The sequence below is a fragment of the Haemaphysalis longicornis genome, unplaced genomic scaffold (assembly GCF_048455015.1).
Source record: "Haemaphysalis longicornis isolate Haplotype H1 unplaced genomic scaffold, Haemaphysalis longicornis Haplotype H1 scaffold_3, whole genome shotgun sequence".
NCBI classification, from domain to species: domain Eukaryota; kingdom Metazoa; phylum Arthropoda; class Arachnida; order Ixodida; family Ixodidae; genus Haemaphysalis; species Haemaphysalis longicornis.
Genome location: NW_027526335.1, coordinates 159,571,408 through 159,592,252, shown reverse-complemented (window position 1 = coordinate 159,592,252; position 20,845 = coordinate 159,571,408). Strand labels below are relative to the sequence as shown.

Here is a 20,845-nt window from a genome sequence, read left to right as displayed (position 1 = left end):
TCTTTGGCATGGCCAGGAGTGAATCTGCACACAACGCCGCTTGCGGCTTCACCGACCAAGCCCACGTCAATCTGGACGGTGGCTTCATCTCACTGTCAGGCAGGAACAGAGTAGTGTCCTACACGGATGTCCTACACGGCTGACCTGAGCCTGTATCCTTTCCGGGAATCTGTGGTTGGGAGACACCTCCAGACAAATTCGTGTCGGAGCTTAATTGTCTACAGCTACTGTTATCCAGGACAGGTAACAGTAGCTGTGCCCCCCCCCCCCCTGCAGAGTGCCACAGGTGCCAGGAAGGAGCAGGCCTAGCACACATGCTATGTCAGCGTCCTCACACAGCCACACCAAATTGCAGTGTTAATAGCAGTGGGAGACCGTACTGCACAGCTCCTACTTGGGGAGAGTAGAACAAGGGTAGGAGCAGTAAGCACCCTGGAACTATCATCACATCTGTCTCTGGCCCTCCAACACCTTTCACCGTATGAATTGTTCCAATTTTTACTGCCCCATTTGCTCAATTCTTAGTTCCCACCCCATTTTAATAAAAGGTGTATTGAATGTTAAATACTCCAAATCTTTGTGCATCAACCGTAAGTGCAAGGGACATGAATAAAAGGGGACGCTTAGAATAAAAAAAATTACAATGTAGCAGTGAGTGTGAATTTTAGCATGTTTTAGCTATGATGGGCATGTAAATTGCTTTTCAGTGATGCTGTGTGCCAGATACTAAGTTCCCTTCTATGTACACAATGTCGAGTTTTTCCCAGCAGAGTCCTGGGTATCGCGTTTACAATAGTGAAAATTCACTATCTGCTACTTATTTTTTTTAGGTCTTTAAGCAAAGCCTGCAAAGCTGTTAGTAGGCAACAGGTTAGTGGGCAACAACAGAAAAAAGTTTATTCAGCACACAGTATGTCATTTGTGATATGTCACTGCTTAAAATGATATTTGCATTTTCCTTGAGTTAAAAAAGTCACAGCAACTGGACAGTATCACACACAGAAAAGTGTTGAAACAGTTCAAAGAAATAGGGATTTAAAGGCATTATACAGACAGGTAATAGTTTTCTGGTAAATACACAAAGTAAAGCCACACTCTTAAAGGGACACTGAAGTGAATTTGTCAAGCTCCCGTTTTTGCTTGCACTGCGTAGACTGGCTCAAATTAGCACACTTTTCATCGTTTATCCGGTTGACAAATCGGTAATTATTTTACAAAGCGCGAAAGAAGAAAAACTACCATGCGCGGTTTGCGGCGGCCGCACCAACTAAGGCTGGGACGTTGGGAGGAGGGGCGCCGTGATTGGACGATGCCCAAGGTTAGCAATCAAACAAGTTTCGGTTTCGGTTTCGGTTCTGTAAAACATAACCAATGGCGTTGTTGGATGGGCATTCTCAATATCTCAGTAATCATCGTACCGCGCTTCTGCCATGTTGTCGGCTGTAAAATGCACAAGATAAGCCTCCCAGGACGGCTTGTAGTCGTAGCATTCACTAGCCGAGGCCTACGCAGTGCATGAACGCCCTCCGCGTACCCGCAGACGCCCAAATGTCATGCGCTTTTCCCCCATATTTGGAGCTTGTCTCCCTCATGCCTGTATCGTAAAAAGCGTGTTCGCACCAGGCCAAGGGTCTGTTGATTCTGGGCTGTGCCCACTGCCTGCAAGCAGTCGGTGCTTATGGCAACAGCACGCCAACGAGAACTCGCTAGCGCACCAGTGCCAGCCTGCGCGCATTTTGTGAACTAGTTCGTGTAGCCATGAACGTTGCGGCCCAAGAAAAGGAGAACTCAATATAGAAAACATTGGCGGAAAACAAAAAAGTTAAGTTACAAAAAAAAAAGCACGAGCCCGCGGGGATTCGAACTCGTGACTTGCAAAACACTTGCGGTGACACACCCAGCACCCCACACCACTGAGCCACGAAACAGGATACGAAGGCTTTGCTAATATAGGGTATATATTGTACAACCGGTTTACACTTTTATTTAGTTTTCGCATTTCAAGCAGCTTAGGTGACTATTTGTTGTACTGCGCTCGTGCAGTAAGCGTCGCCCGAGTTTCCACAGTAGCTCAGGTCTAGCAATTGCATTTCGTAGACGGAAAAAGCGTTCGCAGATGCGTAGTCGTGCTCCTGACCGCTGTGCTTATTCGCCCAGCGCATAAAAGTGCTTCCCGCGCCCTAGTTTTACGCTGTACGGTAAAAATATCAGTTGATTTTATTTCCTTAGTGCCTATATTGACTTCGCTGACTCTTCTCCCGCCTTCAAGAGGCCTTATATTTTCCTACAGGCGTACCAGTCAGCGAAGCGTCGCATGTGCGCTTGTGCAGCGCTTATGTGAAGCGGCCTTGACTTGGAGCTAGATACAGTGTACATAGAAACCAAGTAAAGAAAGGCACATTCTTCCATTCACAAACGTGTCCTGGCTTCGTTTCAACTAACCGAACGAATTGCGACCAAGCAATTTTTTTTAACCTCCTTGATTGCGACGACCCGCCGGCGGCCGGCGGACGAAACGGTCGACTGACTCTGTCTGAAGGCTGGGGAGCCGTGCAGTTGCGCAGCCAATTGCCGCCTCATCCCCTCCTGACGTCACACGAAAACGCCACAGAAAATGGGGGAGCGTAAAGAGAGGAGGAAAACATTTTAGAATTAGTTTTTCTACTAAATAAAATCGCGTAAACGCGCCTCGAAACATGGCCTGGGGACTCCGGACTACAATTTGCGCTAGTAATACCGCAATGTTTACATATCATTTCAGTGTCCCTTTAAACTAAAAAGATAATTGAGATTGATATGATTTCTCTAACATAGCACGTTAATAACAAGTGAACAAGACGACGAGCTGCAGGCTTACAAAATTGCTTCACCGATGCAGTTGGAGTGAGAAAAGAAATCTGTAAATACAAGATGTGTTGAGGACAAATGACCATCAATACCAGACGTGCCCAGTAAGTGCAGTCTTCTGCTGAATAGCAAACACGCAAAAAAAATGACTTGATACACTTAATTTACAACTAAAAACAAACTGCAAAAAATGTGAGTATAATCAGATTGCAAGGTAAAACTGACAGGACTAAATTCCTTGGCAAGTTGCAGTATTCCAAAATGGTTTTACCAATGCTGCAAATATAACTCGCCGCGGTGGCTCAGTGGCTAAGGCGTTGGATTGCAAGGTAAAACTGACAGGACTAAATTCCTTGGCAAGTTGCAGTATTCCAAAATGGTTTTACCAATGCTGCAAATATAACCCGCCGCGGTGGCTCAGTGGCTAAGGCGTTGGATTGCAAGGTAAAACTGACAGGACTAAATTCCTTGGCAAGTTGCAGTATTCCAAAATGGTTTTACCAATGCTGCAAATATAACTCGCCGCGGTGGCTCAGTGGCTAAGGCGTTGCGCTGCAAAGCACCAGATCGTGGGTTCGATTCCCAGCCACGGCGGCCGCTTTTCTGATGGAGGCGAAAAGCAAAAACTCCTGTGTGTGCGAGATTTCAGCGCACGTCAAAGATCCTCAGGTGGTCAAAATTAATCCAGAGCCCTCCACTACGCCGCGCCTCATCGCCTGCGTTGAGTCGGCGCGGTAAACCCTACAATCAAGAATCATCAATGCTGCGAATACAGGAGGTAGTTACCGGAATGACCAGTGGTACTAGACATATCCACTGGCTGGGTTATGGGTGCACATTAACGTTCCTGTAAATGTCTTTAGAACAGGAAGTAAGGGACTGTTTCGAAGGAAATGACATTCATTGTTCATGCCCATCACTTTAGCTGACACTACTGTGGAGAACAGGAAATTAAAAAATCCACGTGCAGTTCTAGATATCCTTCAACAGACTTGCAGCTACTTATTATGAAGATTCCCTGCAAACTAACAAGGGTTATGTTTACAACTATGACCAAATTTAAGACATTACTTGAAAAAGTGAAAATTCTCTGAGACTTGTCATAGTAAATTGTTTTGTTGTTTTGCTTACTCTGCTTAGCTGCAAAAACTTTTTAACAGATTGCAATACAGATTCTAATGCGAGTTCAGCATGTTTGTTCCAATTCTCCAGGTTCTTTTGAAATAAAGTTGCATCACAAAGGTGGTCAGTCTCGTATTTTACTTTCCATAGTACCTAGGCCTGCAGTCCTTGCAAAGCCAGTTTTTCTTCTTTGGTACACACTTTAGTTTAGTGCATGCAAGGTGAACAAATTTTCCTTTGCAGCCTGCATTCTGGCACTCTACCATCGTTCCCGATCTGGTGCCACCACAGTAGCAGAACCCCACGTATTTGTCCTCGCCCCCCTTTGGCTGTTGCCCCATCCCTGTCCAGTATTTGAAGAAGATCTCTGGAAGCAGCACTTGCTCAAAAAGCTGCTGGCATTTGTTCACAATCTCGTTGCAAAAGGCAGAGTCAAACTGTATCCTTTCAATGTGGCAGTCTTGTACTGTCCACACTACAAAGTCACAGTAGCGCAGCCCAGTGGCAAACATCTCTACCTGCACCTGATAGAAGTACTGATGCCCTCGGTTTAGTTGAAGGCGGCCACCTGAACCCTGGGTCAAAATACCCTGCGTCCCGCTACAAACGTCCGCAACACATTGTGCTGTGTAAGGGCACTTGATCTCGAGTGCACCCTTTCCACAGCACTCGCAGGCAATCACCCCATCAGGTGATACCGCCAGGAAGGGGTACTCAGAACAGATGTGCAACCCAGATGCAGTGCACTCAAAGTTGATGTGAGAAGATGACACAGTTGACACATACTGCCTCCTGGCTACATCCTCCTTGGAGTGCCCCCATTCAGTTGCCCGAGAGGAAAAGGTAGAAGCCTCCGGGGAGCACATCCTCTTGACGAGACTTAAAGATGGTTGCGTCAGTGACGTGTGGCATGCAGCTCGAGCGTTGGATGTGGTTACTCTTCCTGCTCGGAAAGCAAACCATGTCGTCGATTTGGCTTGCTCTCTTGTTGCTTTCTCAACAGCACGGCAACCTGCTCATTATTAATAAGTACCCAAAGCTGTAGCAAATTTTCTCGCTGTCAAACTAGTCTTTTCTTTTTTTTAACATTTCTGCAACAAGCTGGCTTTTTCCGAAACTTTTAGCAAGGGTTTTACTGACAACCAAGGAAGCCAAGAACAGATGGTGGTGCCTGATTGATTGCATGTATAAGGATAAGCTGAACATAGTAGTCCAAAGCAAGCATACCTCGTGTATGAAAAACCAGATCATTATTCTGCGTGAATATTGTTGGTTATGATACCAACAAAAAAAACTTTAAGCACTTGAACAACATGACCTCCGCACTTGCAACATCCCTCTCACTGCCTACCACTTAGTGCATTCATGCCCAGACAACCCTAAACTCTTCCTCAACCCATCTCCTGAGCAGTGCGAGTCTGTGCTTACCAGCTCAGCTCCGGATCAAAAACAAGCTATGGTTGACTGGGCACCGGAATCAGCACGGACACCTGGACTTGGGAGGCTGACCGCTACCAGTCTTACTCATTTCCCTTTACGATAAATAAATGTTTATCTCCCTCTCCCTTGGGTGTCAGAATTATTTATACTTCTTTAAGACAAGTGTTTTCAAGAACTACTTTCTTCACTGCCATTATTTTGGCTTCTCCTGGAGCACAAAAAATCGTGCAACTGTTCCCAGTCACTTGCACTGTTTTGTTGCTCACTTCAGCCTTGAGGGGTCCACTTTAAATAAAACAGTTCTGATTCTGCCAAGCAGGCTGTTGATCTGCTCTTGGCCAGTAGCTTTATTTTCCTACTCTTAACAAGTAAGCTTAAAAAAACTGAAACCGATATCCTGTTTCAGGAAGGGGATGTAGTAGCATTTAATCGCTTCTTCAGTCCATTTTCTCTGACACTGATCGGCGACACAGCATCGACCAGATATCTAATTCTACCGACGTGAGTCCAAATTTTATTGGTTACGAGGGAATCGTTGCCATGCTTCTCAACCTAAAGCTAAAGTCATCACCAGGGCCAGATAATATTCCAAATTTTTTTTACCATTACGCAGAATCACTTGCTCAATTTCTGGTAATTATCCTCCGCACTTCCTTCCGTTTCGGTGTTGTACCCACTGTGTGGCGGATTGCACGTGTCGTCCCAGTCTTTAAAAAGGGTGGTCGCGCCGTTCATACAAATTATCGCCCGATTTCACTTATCAGCTCATGCTTCAAAATTATGGAGCACATTCTTTCGAACTACTTGACTGATTTCTTGAACCAGCACAATATTTTAACTCCATTTCAGCACGGCTTCCGTAAAGGTCTTTCAACAACCACCCAGCTTGTTAGTATCGTACACACATTCTCATCAATTGTCGATCAGTGAGGCCAAATTGATGCCATTTTCTTAGATTTCAGCAAAGCATTTGACCGAGTTTCACATTCAGGCCTTTTATTTAAACTAAATCAGATCAATATTCCCTATCAACTAATTAATTGGATTGCCTCGTATCTAGAAATGCGCAAGCAATTTGTTGACAAAAGTGGTCATATTACAGAAAACGTCCCAGTAAACTCAGGAGTACCTCAAGGAAGCGTCCTAGGTCCATTTTTATTTTTGTTATATATCAATGACATAACTACATGTGTTGACGAAGGCATTGGTATTCGTCTATTTGCCGACAATTGTCTTTTATATTCAGCTGTAAATTCTAGCAATGACCAAACTACTCTAAATAGCAGCTTAAATGCCATAACTAACTGGTGCGACACCTGGGATATGAAGCTAAATCACGATAAGACAGCAATATGCGAATAACTAATAAAAGAAGTCCTATTTTATACCAGTACTTAATTAGAGGCGTCCAAATATCCCAAGCTAGCAGTTTTAAGTACCTCGGCGTCACATTTACTAGCAACCTTACGTGGTCAACACGCATAGATACCATTTGCACTTCAGCCCGACGTGAACTCGGTCTTTTGGGGCACAAAATCAAGAATTCACTGTCCAATGTCAAGACCCCTTCCAAGTCCAAGACCCCTTCTAGAATATGCAGCTATTGTTTGGGATCCTTACACAAAAAAGGACATCAATAAACTCAAGCGAATTCAGAAACTTTTACGTTTCTTTTATAACCGTTACGGTCGTAATGATTCCCCAACCAATTTAATGAAACTAAACAACATAATGACACTGCAAGCTCGCCGGAAATTAGCTAGACTTATGTTTCTCTACCAACTCTGGAACCCCGAATTTCTACTTGATCCTTCATTGTACTTGCAGGCTCTTTCATCCCGGCCAACCAGGAACTATCACCCTCTAAAATTCACTCCGATTTTTGCTCGCACAAACAACTACAAACACTCTTTCTTCCCTCGTACTATAAGTGAATGGAATGCGCTGCCTCCCGAAATGTTTGTCAAGAAATGCACGTTCCTTCATTGAACGGTTACAAGGTTAGTCCTTTCACTAGATTTGTATAATGACCCCTCACCCCAGCCCCCCCCCCCCTTACTTTTTTTTCTTTCTTTTTTTCTCTGACGTGTTTAGTCACACGTGCATCTCTTGGTGTTTTCCCCCCTTGCCTTTGCATTTTTGTGCCATGCACTTCTCTATGTTTACTCTTGATGTGTATTTTTATCTCAATGCAATGCATTTACACCCCCACTCCTGCTTGGGCCACCTGTGGCCTGCAGTATTGAATAAATAAATAAATGAATAAATTTGTTGATGATACATAAGCACTTACATCTTCTTCAACAGCAAAGCTCGCGGAGAACTTCTGGCACTCTTCAATTACGGCATCCCGTTCTTTTGGACAATCTCTTGACAGGCCTCCAAATACAGCTGAAGAGTATCTGACGGTAGTTGGTATGAATTCGTCGTTGTAGCCTTCAGTCACTGAGAAGATGGCTGCCCTGCTGTTGGCATCCACTCAGCCAAGCTAGAAATGCCGGCTTTCACTAGGGGGAAATCGCAGTTATCGGCTTGGGACGTCCAAAAAACTCGAAAATGGGCTAATGTCCGCATTCATGTAGAACGGGTAATTGGGCTACTTAGAGGACGATACCGAATCCTGTCAAGCACTATTCCAATTGCTCTCGTGACTGTGAAGCACAACGAGAGGCTCACCCAGCTAGACAAAATTGTAGCTGTATGCACAGCTCTAGCAAATCTGAGCCAGTCAGTTGTGCCATTCGAATAGGCATTTTCCAGCAAGCCGTGTGCATCAGTTTGGCTAAGACAACAATGTCTAGCAGTTTCCCTTATTGTGTGGGAAATAGGTGGGTGAGGCACGCCGTAGTGGAAGGCTCCGGATTAATTTGGCCACCTAAGGCGGGGGGGGGGGGGGATCTTTAACGTGCGCCGAAATCTCGCAGACACGGGCGTTTTTGCTTTTCGCCTCTGTCAGAAAAGTGGCTGGGAATCGAACCTGCAATGTCCTTGGGCCCAGCAGCACAACACCTTAGCCACACAGAAGAGGATGGAATGGGAATGGCCGCAATGAAATGCCGATACTGGGCAACAGTGAAAAGAGCACCAGGCAAACAATGCCACTGGTTAGAAAGCGAACATGACCATTAAGACAGCCAGGATGCAACGCATGGTTAGTGTGGTGTGTAACGGGTGTGCAAAAAATGTTGTGTGGTGGGCATCTAAAATCGTCGCAAACCATGTGTATTTATTGGAAGTATGATTTAGGGACTACCCAGCGATGGGCATAACAGCACAATGCACAGGCTACTGTACCAGGTAGTGCAATTCCTGATGATTGACTTATTGATGCAATTTTTAAAGACGATAGTCTTTCTTGTGCTCCTTAAACCCAGAAATTTTGGTTTGTCTGTCTGTCTGTCCGTCCGTCTGTCTGTGACCCGATTCAGCCACCCGGCCAAAGCAAAACAATGCCTGCGCAATAGTCTTATATAGTCACAGCTAAATCTACCCGTCTATGTCCGGTGTAATGTTCATACTTGTCAACATTGTTGAAGAAGAACAAGACATTACGCAAATATGAGACAACAAATCAATACAGAAGTGATATTTGCAGTGTTCCTTCATAAAAAAATCATACATGCTTGAATTTGCGAAATTAAATACTTCATCAACTGCAGAAAAAGAATTCACTCCGCCGTCGCCTGCTGTCGCCCGCGCCAATATAGCTTCTGGCGCCATTTTAAGAAATCAACCGGCAACAGTTACGCAAGGCTCCACTAGATAGGTTCCACGTTCTGCTTGCAACGCACGTGGAGTAGGGAAACGCGGTTCTATAAACGCTGAAGTAGGGCGCCTAGATTAACGCGCGTCTTCGCCGTACGGCAGCGTTCGCATCGAGACACCCGGTTTGGAGCAGTGGAACGCGGCAAATTTAAAATGATTTAAGCAAACCTTTGGCGTCTTTACCTTGGGAGGAGCGCGACGCAAGAGGAACAACATGAGAGGTAAGCGGGAAAGTGAAGGGAGGCATTTACTTCGCAAAAGCCGATAAAGACTATCGTCTTTTGACGGCATTTGCAACGAAAGGAGCAGATACGCGGCCAATTTTTTTTGTTTCGCTGTAGTATCTAAACGCACAGATGTCTTGGTTTTCATTGTGTGATTTGCGGTTATGTTCTGTCATGAAGATTTTAGCCCTGGTCATCTGTATGAATGCACTCTTCTGTTCAAACAGAACATTATGAGGATTTTGCTCCTGTAGACATGAAAAACTGTTTCCTGGACTGTTGACCGACGATTTACCTCATTTCTTGGCGGTGAAAGTTTTGATGTGCCGTAATGTGTAAAATAAGCCCTCTGAATTTTCCATGATGTGAAATGCTATTCCACGCAGTTAATGGCAGCACCCATTGCGAGCTTAAAGCAATGGGAGTCTAGATGAAGACATCAAGCCCAATTTTGAACTGTTACGCTCGTGATTTTGATTCCAATGGTTTAGGTAGGTTATTTTTTGTCAGTTGTTACACCACTGTCCATTTTATGCTGCTGCTGCTGCTGTAGTAAACGTTCTTCAGCTTAGTTCTGTGTCTTCACAAAAAATACAGGGTGTTTGTAATGCTGCCCAATGTCAGTATTTCTTTCCCTTCTTTGTCCAAACTGACATTGATGATTGTCGTCGTAGTATGTAAGTTTTAAAGAGTTGTTAATGTTTTGTGCAAAAAAAAATTGTGCATCTTAGTTAGTAGCATGAGGGGTCTCAACTCACATCAGTGAGCAAGCAAGCCACAGTCAAGAAGTTCAGTCCCGCATGGGAAGGTTGCAATGCAAGAAAGGCAGGGGGGAGGGGGGTGTAACAAATTGTCACCTAATGCTGCCGTTCAAACGAAACAAGTCCTTTCCCATACATTGTAAATATGCTTGGTCATTTCTGTATGGAATTTGGTGTCACCATTCGAGAAACATATCAGTACTGATCTCCAGGATGACTAAAATCTAGGCACTGATATTTGTTTTACGGTGATCCTTTAATACATCAAAAGGTCAAAAAAACAAAAACTCAAAAGGCCTCCAGGCCACATGTGGCCAGGGTGTTTCACACCCTTGCTTTAGATTAACTGTGCACAATAGGGCATGGCTATGTGTATCAATCGTAACACAAAGAATGGAAGGTTACAAGTGGAAGCACCCACACACAAAAACCGAATGGAATGGGAAAAAATGGTGTTTCCGTGTTTTAGATGCGGAGTGTCTTATGCTCGGGGGTATGTCACTTGTTGACCGGTGGCGACCGTCCGCACACCATCTGTGCATGCGCTCCTCTCCTGCTTTCCAAACAGCTGCATACTCTCCTCTCCTACCGTCTGCGCGCGCTCCTCCTCCGTTCGCTTCAGCTCTCTCGCGCGCATGCGCGGCTCTCTCTCTCGTAGTCTCCTCTCCTACAGCTGTGAATATAAAGGGGAGCGCGCGTTCAGTGCTGCGCTTGCTTCGCTTGACTCCGTGCTTCTTCAGATGAAGTAGGATGGAAGCAACAGTCCCGTCAGCGGGTGCGCTGAAGCAATTAAACATAACGAAAACGCAAACGGAACCCCCATGACGCTCCGCATCCTACTCATGGTTCCCTTCGGGGAGATGGGTGTAATTTTTTTTGTACCCCAGCAAGGCTCCTTGTCTCTGTTTAGCTCCAAGTAGTAGTGCAGAAGTGACAACAGCGAATCGGCAGACTGCATCAGTGCTCCTGTGACCTACTGCAAACTATCACTAATATATAACTGATGGGTAATTACATTGTGAACTGTTGGGTGGTGTTTTATTGATATGTAATAAAATGTTTCTTGATAGACATGTTCTCATCATGCCATCTTTAATAGTGTCCCAAGCTGCTGTTAGCAGTTACCCTAGGTGTAAGTAAAACAAGTTAACTTAACAAGCCTTGCTGCTGATGCCCGGAAACACCAATGTTAAGCTTTGGTGGTGCACAAAGAACATGGGTTGGTAAGCTAGTTGGTATTGCATAATGAAAAGTGGGTCTTAAAAAGCAATATGAACAAAGGCAGGACAAAGCACTGAACTGTGACTGATTGTTTATTCAAGAAATAAACATACCAATGCGATTACAACCAATGAAAAGGCTAAAAGCACACCGAAACCAACACGTCATCTCGCCCCTTCCCTGCTACATAGCAGGGTTTCGATACTCGATTTCTTTTTTTGGGAGTGCAACTGAAGGGTCTCTAATGCACATATTATTAAACATTCCATTTCAAGTATGCCTATCAATTCATGTGTGAACTTTTCCTTTTCTAAGCAATGAACGCACTTCCCAAAAAGTGGAACACAAGCGTAACTTTTCGCAGTGTGACAAAATGTGGCCCGATAATTCAATGAAGTCCTTGTGCTCACTGTTCAGATCACCATTTCATAACAGTTAAATTAGCCAAAATGAAGGCGATAGCCATGAGTTATCATTTCCTGGCCAGAAACCACGTCTCGCAAAAAATATTCTAGCACATGAAGAGTATGACCAAAATGTTTTTTTTTAATATTCTAGCACATGAAGAGCGTGACCAAAATGTGTTTCTTTTTTTTTCATTTTCCACAGTCATTGTAAATTCAAATAGCAGTAGCTGGAAAGGCACCTAAATGCACATAAAAGGGCACCAGTCGACCTTGCTATTTATTTCTGAATATTTCTGTAGATCAGTTTCGAAGTGTGCTAAATACCATCACTGTATTTAAACCTGCTGCTGCTCACGGATGCGGCAAAAAACGGCACTCTTGAGGCTTGCCCCGCAGGACGCACACCAGCTCTGTAAGGGCGCCGTATTTCTTTTCTAGCAGCTGCATACGCCTGCAATGAAAGAGAAAGGAAAAAACGGACTAAAGAGCGGGGTGAAGCAGAAAGGCACAATTACTTCAATTACGTGCACAATTAGTTTTTCTGAATCAAGCAGGAGCTACAAGTTTTGTTCGGAGACTGAAATGGCAGTTCTGCTGCCCCTAAAAGCACATAATAGTAAGTTTCGCTAAGCGCTGCTGGCGCAAAACAACAGCTTGAGACGACGTTCGTTCCCGGACGGCGTGATCGAACAGCAATTTCTTTAAAAGATATATCGGCCTCAAAAGTGCGCAGAATAGAAGTACCCGAGGTTTTGACCTTCAACTGATGCTCGCCGGTTTCCTCACTCCACCCAAGGACAATCGAAACACAGGGCTTCATGCCCTGCGCTGAGATTGACAGAAGTAAATTGATCGCTGTGATCGCTGCATGCGATCCAATCACCGCACGAGAAAAAAAAACAAAAAGAAAACACGTTGCTGCTTATGTTCGAGTCATTATCAAAAAAGCAGCCCTAAAAACGGCTTCCCTCAAGATGTCACGGGCGACACATTGGCACTGGGTTTCTCGTGCGCTAAATGTTTCACACTCAGCAAAACAACTCACCTGTGACATTAGAGCGCGGCGGCTGGCCATCAGCTGATCTGCGGCGGCGACATGATACGCGTCTGGCGATAGGTAGATCGCACTGTATTCAACAGTACTTAGCGTCGAGTTATTACTTTGCGTTCAGTGGGCATCAGTTTGGAAATGATGCAGTTCATGCTGACAAACGACCAATGCGCTAACAATGCAACCTTTGCGCCCCGACCGACTCGCACTCGCTCGTAGGTGTGCGCAGAGGCTGGGGTTGAACTGCAGATAAGGTTGTCACACTCATGAGCGGAACCATGAATTTTCGCGTAACCAACGCTATCGCGGTGCAACAGACTATCAAGCCACTCGCACACGCCTTGCACGAAAACACAAGCTGATATCGCGGACCGCGACCTGCCTGGCCGCCATGAAGGCACGGAGAAGAGGAGGGCCTGATCTGCGGGCCGTGCGCACAACGTCGCCTAGCAACAGACGCTTGGCCACAGATATGACGGCGCACGCATGGTTGCCTGCATGCCTGTGAATACGCTCTCTCTCTCTCTCTCTCTCTCTCTCTCTATATATATATATATATATATATATATATATATATATATATATATATATATATATATATATATATATATATATATATACATATGTATATATATATATATATGTATATATATAGCGGATCAGAATGGGAAATGTGAAGGCCTCGTTGAAAATAAGACAGAAATAGGAGTTGGCAGTCAAGAAAACCTCGGAAAGCAAAGGGGAGGATGTGGTAGGTCATTGAAACAGATAAAGAATTTGGAAAGAAAGAAAGAAAGTGGAGAAAAAATGCCCGCCAGGTGGGATGCCAACCCCTACTGGCAAACCTGCAGCGGCCACTACGCCCCGAGGGAACGCTCGCGGTGACACTAAGAAGCTCCCTGACCGGCGCCGCACCAACAGCATGCCTGTGATGATGTCAGGGTTCGGTGTTAATGAACAACGAGACGACACACACTTGATGGCCAGAGATAGAGAAGCAACACGTGGTTCCATATTACGAAAGAACTACATTTAGGAACAGACAGATGGAGGACAAAAACTACAGGAAAAAAAACTAAGGAGTAAGGTCCTACTCGCTCTGGTCCTACATCAACCACAAATACCAAGCTAGGCAAATAAACCCACAAGCTCACAGTTAATGCTGCCTGGTAGAGCTCTCAGGGTCCGGCGAGCATCGACCATCTAGAAGGGGCGAGAGCCGAATTCGATGTTGTCGCAGCCGTCGTGGACAGATGTGGCGCAATGGCGCCGAAGCCGTTGCCTTGATTTGCTGTAGCAACGGACGGCCCGGCACAGTGGGAGGCCCTGAAGACGTGCCGGCTCCAAAGAGGTGGCACGAACCAGGTGGCACGAACCAAGTGGCACTAACCAAGGCTGCCTGGCGCACAGCACGGGTGCTTCGGTATGCGGGAGGGCAAGTGATCCACCCGACGACGTGGCGGCCCCCGCAGGACGGAACGAGGGTTAGACTACCCGGTGATGGAGATGGACGGGTGCCCGGCCCTACAGCGCGGGCCCCGCTGTGCCGGCAGGAGCAGTCGACGTCCCGGCTCTACGGCACGGTCGCCGTGACTTGGGTGCGTGCTCTCGCTGCGCCAGGTCGCGTTCGATGAGCAGCCCTTCGCTCCAGCCGGTCTTGCGTTCCGTCATCCGACGTCTTCTTCCTCTTCCACCCCCTTCTTCCTTTATGGCGCATACCCGCGTTAGAGAGATTGGCCTTGTTATGCCCGGTGCCTTCGTCATCCTGGTATCCTTTTCCTGGTATCATCACAATGCCACACCCAACCTCCGCATCTTCAGCGACCGCCGAGCGCACAAAAACCAACAGCAGCGCGTCCGCCGGACCTTCCGGGGTCCAAAATCCAGCCCTCCGTGCCACATGCCCTTACGACCTTCGAAAGAATCGGCATAGCAGCAACTGACTACAACACAAAAAAACAGGTAACTGTGCTGTTATCACCCGCCGGTGTTCGAAGTGTTCCGCCACAACAGATAGCGGGCGCAAGCTGCGTCCGCCAAGCTGTATGTCACGTGATGTTTGAGAGTGTATATTATCAGCCATCGGAATAAACTGGGGGGTCTTTCGTTCGTAACCTTCAGCGCGGCTGTACGATTTCCTTCTGGCTTGCGCCGGCGCTTCGCGCATGCGAGCTGTGTCTCGACATGGTGTCAGAAGTGGGCGGTAGTCAACTATCTCTCTGAGGCCGGGTACAGCAGCGTTCCCAAGAAATGGAAAACAAGCCTGCGACGGTGATCCCGGCCTTTCAGCAGCCGCCACCGCTGGACTTTGACAAAACGTCAGAGTGGCCGGCGTGGATCGACCACTTCGATGACTACCGCTTCGCCACAGCCCTCAACGAACGCTCCGGAGAAGCCCAGGTGCGCACCCTACTTTATACAATGGGACGCCAAGCACGCGAAGTCTTCTCTACGTTTGGGCTGACTGAAGAAGAAGCAAGAAGTTACGACGTAGTAAAGCAGAAGTTCGACAGTCACTTCATCAAAGAGCGCAACATTGTTTACGAAAGCGCCTGTTTTCACAGACGTCAGCAACAGCCTCAAGAATCGGTGGACCAGTTCGCGACGCCACTTCATGTTATTGCGGACCGTTGCGATTTCGGAGATATGAAGAAAAGGCTCATCCGGGACAAGTTCGTCGTCGGTCTTCATGACGCGCAACTGTCCGAGGCCCTACAGATGGACCCGCAGCTGACATTGGCATCAGCGCTGGCCAAGGCTCGTCTCAAGGAAACCGTGCGACAGCAGCAGCAGTGTCTCCGGCCTGAAGGTGTTCACTCCGGTAGCCCACCGGAACTTCAGGAACAGGGCACCAGTGTGGACGCCGTGATGCACCAGAAACGACCGCAACAAAACCAGGGACGGTGCTTCTACTGCGACGGCAACGCCCACCCGAGATCTGCGTGCCCGGCAAAATCTTCCAAGTGCCACAACTGTGGCAACAAAGGACATTTTGCCAAGGCCTGCCTCAAGAAAAGGGTGTCCTCGCAAAGAAAGGTACGCGTCTGCGCGGTCCAACCCGACACCGGGAAAACTTTTGTTGGGGCAATTGACGCGGACGGGAAAGCGCGCTATGTGCAAGTTACGATAAATGCAGTGCCAATTGTTGCTAAGGTGGATTCAGGTGCAGAAGTGTCTGTTTTACCGTCTACTTTTCCAGGGTTGCCCACACACCTTGATAAGGCGGATAAAGTGTTGCTGGGTGCCGGCGGCCATAAGCTGAATGTACTAGGCAAGTTTGTGGCTGAAATTTCATGGAAAGCGGAAACTGTCCGTCAAACTTGCTATGTTGTAAGCCCACTACGTGACGTTCTTTTGGGGCTGCCAGCCTTGGAGGCCTTAGGCGTTGTGAAATTCGCCGACTCACTGACAGCAGATCAGGAGCGATACGAGGTACTTTTTCCGCATGCCGATTGTAGCCTAGGGACAATTCCAGGAGTGTACACTATCCGGCTACAACCTGGGGCTATCCCCCATGCCATAACAGTCCCGCGGAGAGTACCGATTCCCCTCATGGGCAAGCTAAAGCAAGAGATCGAGAGACTAGTGCGCATGGGGATAATTAGAAAAGTAGACGGCCCCACTGAGTGGTGCGCCGGAATCGTGCTGGTCACGAAGCAGTCGGGAGAGCTAAGAGTATGCGTAGACCTCACCAAGCTAAATAAGTGCGTTGTTCGTGAGCGCTTTACGTTGCCTACGGTAGACCAAGCTCTAGGATCTCTGGCAGGTGCTAAGTGGTTCTCCAAGCTTGATGCCTTCTCGGGGTTTCACCAAGTTCGTCTTAGTAAGGACTCCGAAGAGCTAACTACGTTCCCGACTCCTTTCGGGAGGTACTGTTTTACCAGACTTCCATTCGGAATAACGTCCGCTCCTGAATATTTTCAGAAAAGAATGTCCGAAATTCTATGTGGCCTGCCAGGCGTTGTCAACGTCATGGATGATGTCTTAGTGTTCGGCGAAACGAAAGCCCAGCATGATGAACGTTTAGCCCAGGTTCTGTCGCGCTTAGCTAGTTCCAACGTGACCCTGAACAAAAAAAAATGCGTGTTTGGTGTTAATGAAGTGCGATTTCTTGGACATATTTTGAAGGGGAATGGAATTGAGCCTGATCCAGCTAAGGTCAGTGCTATCAAGAATCTCAGCGCACCGAAAAGTGTCACCGAAGTAAGAAGCTTACTCGGCATGGCCAATCACTTGGGACGCTTTCTTCCTCATTTGGCACACACTACGGCCCCGATGCGTGCTCTTTTACGCAAAGATTGCGAGTGGGTATGGGGGTGCGACCAAGAAAAATCCCTCAATGACCTGAAAGAGCTAACTTGTTCGGCGAAGTGTATGGCCATGTATGACGCAACGCTTCCAACAGTTCTGTCAGCGGACGCCTCCTCTTTCGGATTGGGAGCGGTTCTTTTTCAGACGCAGAAAACGGGTCACCGTAGGCCAATAGCTTTCGCGTCTCGCTCCCTTACAAACACCGAGCGACGATACTCTCAGATAGAAAAGAAGCGCTGGCACTGACATGGGCTGCCGAAAGATTTGACGAGTACATACGTGGCCTCAATGTCGTCTTTGAAACGGATCACAAGCCTTTGGTGTCTCTATTGGGCCAGATGGCCATTGACGACATGCCGCCGCGAATTCAACGATTCCGGCTGCGCCTGATGCGATATCTGTTCAGTGTCCAGTACGTGCCGGGTAAATCGCTTATCACAGCCGACACACTATCACGGTCACCGGTGGCACTCGGCGATGGCGAAAAAACGTCGAGTGTATCAGACGTCACGGCGTATTCTAAGGTGTGTTTGCTGGGTTTGGAAACGGGGGACAATTTTTTGCTCAGAGTGAAAGAGTGTCAAATGAAAGACGATCTTTGTAAATGGTTGCACAGGCTGTGCCAAACCGGTTGGCCTAGAAAACCGACCGTTCCTTCGTTCCTGATTCCATACTGGCAAGATCGAGCGTGCCTCAACATCATTGATGGTCTCTTGTTGAAAGGAACGAGGCTGGTAATCCCGCAACCTTTAAGGGCAGAAGTGCTGCGCAAACTGCATGATGGGCATCATAGCATCGGTCGATGTCGCAGCGTAGCTAAAGGTTCTGTTTGGTGGCCTGGATTAAGCACCGAGCTGGCCCAGTTCGTGAACCAGTGTGATGTTTGCGCACAACATGCGCCGCAACGAACTGAGCCCATGATAGCGACTGCGACCCCTTCATTCCCTTGGGAGAGGGTCGGGGTGGACTTATGCGTGATCAAAGGTCCGGCCTACCTTGTCGTGGTTGATTACCTTTCGCGCTACCCCGAGGTTGCTATTCTTCCTTCCACACAATCTGGCGTGGTAATTGAAAGACTGAAAAGCATTTTTGCACGGCACGGAATCCCTGAGTGCGTGGTGACCGATAACGGTCCTCAGTTTGTAGCGACTGACTTTGAACAGTTCGCTAGGGCTTATGGGTTCCGCCATGTCACCGTCAGTCCGAGGCACCCGCAGGGCAACGGGGAAGTTGAACGAATGGTTCAGACGATTAAGCACCTCATTTTAAAGTCCAAGGACCCTTACCTCGCACTTCTGGCTTACAGGGCAACTCCCGGAGTACTTGGAGTGAGTCCTGCGGAAATACTTATGGGTAGGCGGCTCAAGACAAGAGTCCCAATGCTACCCCGTCTCCGAAACCCAGGACAAAGCAGCCCGACAGTAGCAGTGGCCACTGATCAAGAGGTCAGGAGGCGGCAGTGCCGTTATTACAACCAGCGCCACCGCGCCAGGCCACTTCCTAAGTTGGAAGTAGGGGACCGGGTGTGGATGACCGACTTGAAACGCAAGGCCACAGTCCTTGCACCAACGCCGCAACCCCGTTCATACGTGGTGCGGACAGACGACGGGGTTGATCTCCGCAGGAACAGGAGAAGGCTCAACCGCCTACCGAGAGGACGTGCAAGCACAGAAACCTTTGAGTTTCCAGAGAATGAAGAGCAGCCGGGCGCTGCACAGTTGGTCAACGGCACTGATCTTAACAGTAACCGGGGGTCGCTTAACCGTCGTCCAAATGAAAGGGGAAACGCGGGCATTTCCGCGCAGGCGAGTACTGCCCAATTGGATGGTAGCACAGGCGACTTGAATGCAACAGACGCGGTGCCTCTAACTGGCGACGTGGCTCATGGTGACTCTGCACGCACATTAACGAGATACGGTAGAGTGGTGAAGAAGCCCATAAGGCTGGGTATTGATGAGTAGTTCTCTGCGGTGTTGTTGTTTTGGTGGAATTGTTTTTGTTTGTATAATGTATGTTCTTTACCTCGATGGTGCACGAGCATGTGTAGCTGTTGTCTTTGAAAGGGGGATGTGCTGTTATCACCCGCCGGTGTTCGAAGTGTTCCGCCACAACAGATAGCGGGCGCAAGCTGCGTCCGCCAAGCTGTATGTCACGTGATGTTTGAGAGTGTATATTATCAGCCATCGGAATAAACTGGGGGGTCTTTCGTTCGTAACCTTCAGCGCGGCTGTACGATTTCCTTCTGGCTTGCACCGGCGCTTCGCGCATGCGAGCTGTGTCTCGACAGTAACGTGGCCTCCTTCCCCGTTTCAAGACAGTTTTTAAAGCTAAGAAAAATCACCGAAAAGCGCATACGTTCCGAATTGCACGTTTCCGCTCTTGCACAGTACTTGACTGCCGCGGTCGCTCCCAGGGGTCTTAGGATTAGAATAAAACCTGCTACCGAACTCTCCCCGTCCAACATGAATAAGTGGAAACAGGTACTCGATAAAGCATCTTTACAATTAACTGAAATAATCCTCAATCACTACGAAACTACGGCCCATTCTCTCCGAAAGAAAGAGGAACTACTTAGTCAGGAACTAAGCAAAAGAGAGTTGAACCTTTTAAGCAACTACGAATCTAAGACGGCCTCCGCCATATCCCGAACAAAAGACCGAAAGTTTAACCGAGATAAGATTTCTAACACTGGCCACATGCGTAAGAACCTAACAAGCTCCGGCACTAGTAACTGCCCCAACTCTGACAATACGGCCGATAATGTCACTACGACTGTAATAAATGCTTCGACTACTGCACCCCAAACAGTTCAGTTAAACCCCTGTACTAATATTTTTCCCTCGCCTGCCGTCACAAAAGAAAACCTTACCGGGAATGTAATGAACCTTTCAAGTATAACCCTCTCCCCAGCTCAGATGATAGTCTTGTCAAAGGGCCTAAACTTTTGCCCGGCTACTGGTGGTTTTGATGAATTTCAACTTTTTAAGGACTTCGATAACTTCGCCAGAAACATGAGGCTACGAGAATACTTCTACGATCACCCCGCGACGGAAGAAGCCCGCAGAACCCTACCTAGCTATAAGCACTGGACCCCTCCCACACAGCGTGATAGTTGCCCAGATATGTACATCAAAGCTGTCCAACGCGATGTGCGAAAAGCATACCAAACACAAATTTCTTTCCACCACAACATGACTACCAACGAAAAGAAAGCCCTAGAGGAACTCGCAAGCTGTCCCGACATAATTATTAAACCTGCCGACAAGTGAGGCGCAATCGTAATCCTTGACAAAACCGACTATGTTAACGAGGCCAATAAGCAACTATCGCTATCGACGTTCTATAAAACACTACCCAATGATCCCACTCAAGATTATAAGCAAATTGTCAAAGATAAACTTGCTGAGCTTGTTAAAAATACTAAAACAATAAATGAAACCACGGCTCGTTCCCTGATCCCCTTAAGCCCAGTAGCCGGTAAATTCTATCTTCTCCCAAAGATTCACAAGGTGAACAACCCAGGGCGCCCCATTGTTTCTGGCATTGGCACTGTTACCGAAAACCTCTCGCGCTATGTGGATAATCTCATTTGCGACATTCCGCCCAACTTTCCCTCCTTCATTAAGGATACCAATGACTTTCTCTCAGACATCTCAAAAATTGAAATTCCTGATAACTGCCTTCTAGTCACCCTTG

General features: G+C 47.3%; 1 protein-coding gene across 1 annotated transcript; it reads left to right on the top strand.

Moving 5' to 3' along the window:
- Positions 1–14,810: 14,810 nt before the first annotated feature.
- Positions 14,811–19,358, top strand: LOC144175225 (uncharacterized). Its single transcript, XM_077704331.1, has 2 exons — positions 14,811–15,874; positions 18,456–19,358. The coding sequence occupies exons 1-2, from the start codon at positions 15,089–15,091 to the stop codon at positions 18,504–18,506; spliced, it is 837 nt and encodes a 278-aa protein (XP_077560457.1). The 5' UTR covers positions 14,811–15,088; the 3' UTR covers positions 18,507–19,358.
- The last annotated feature ends 1,487 nt before the right edge of the window (positions 19,359–20,845 follow it).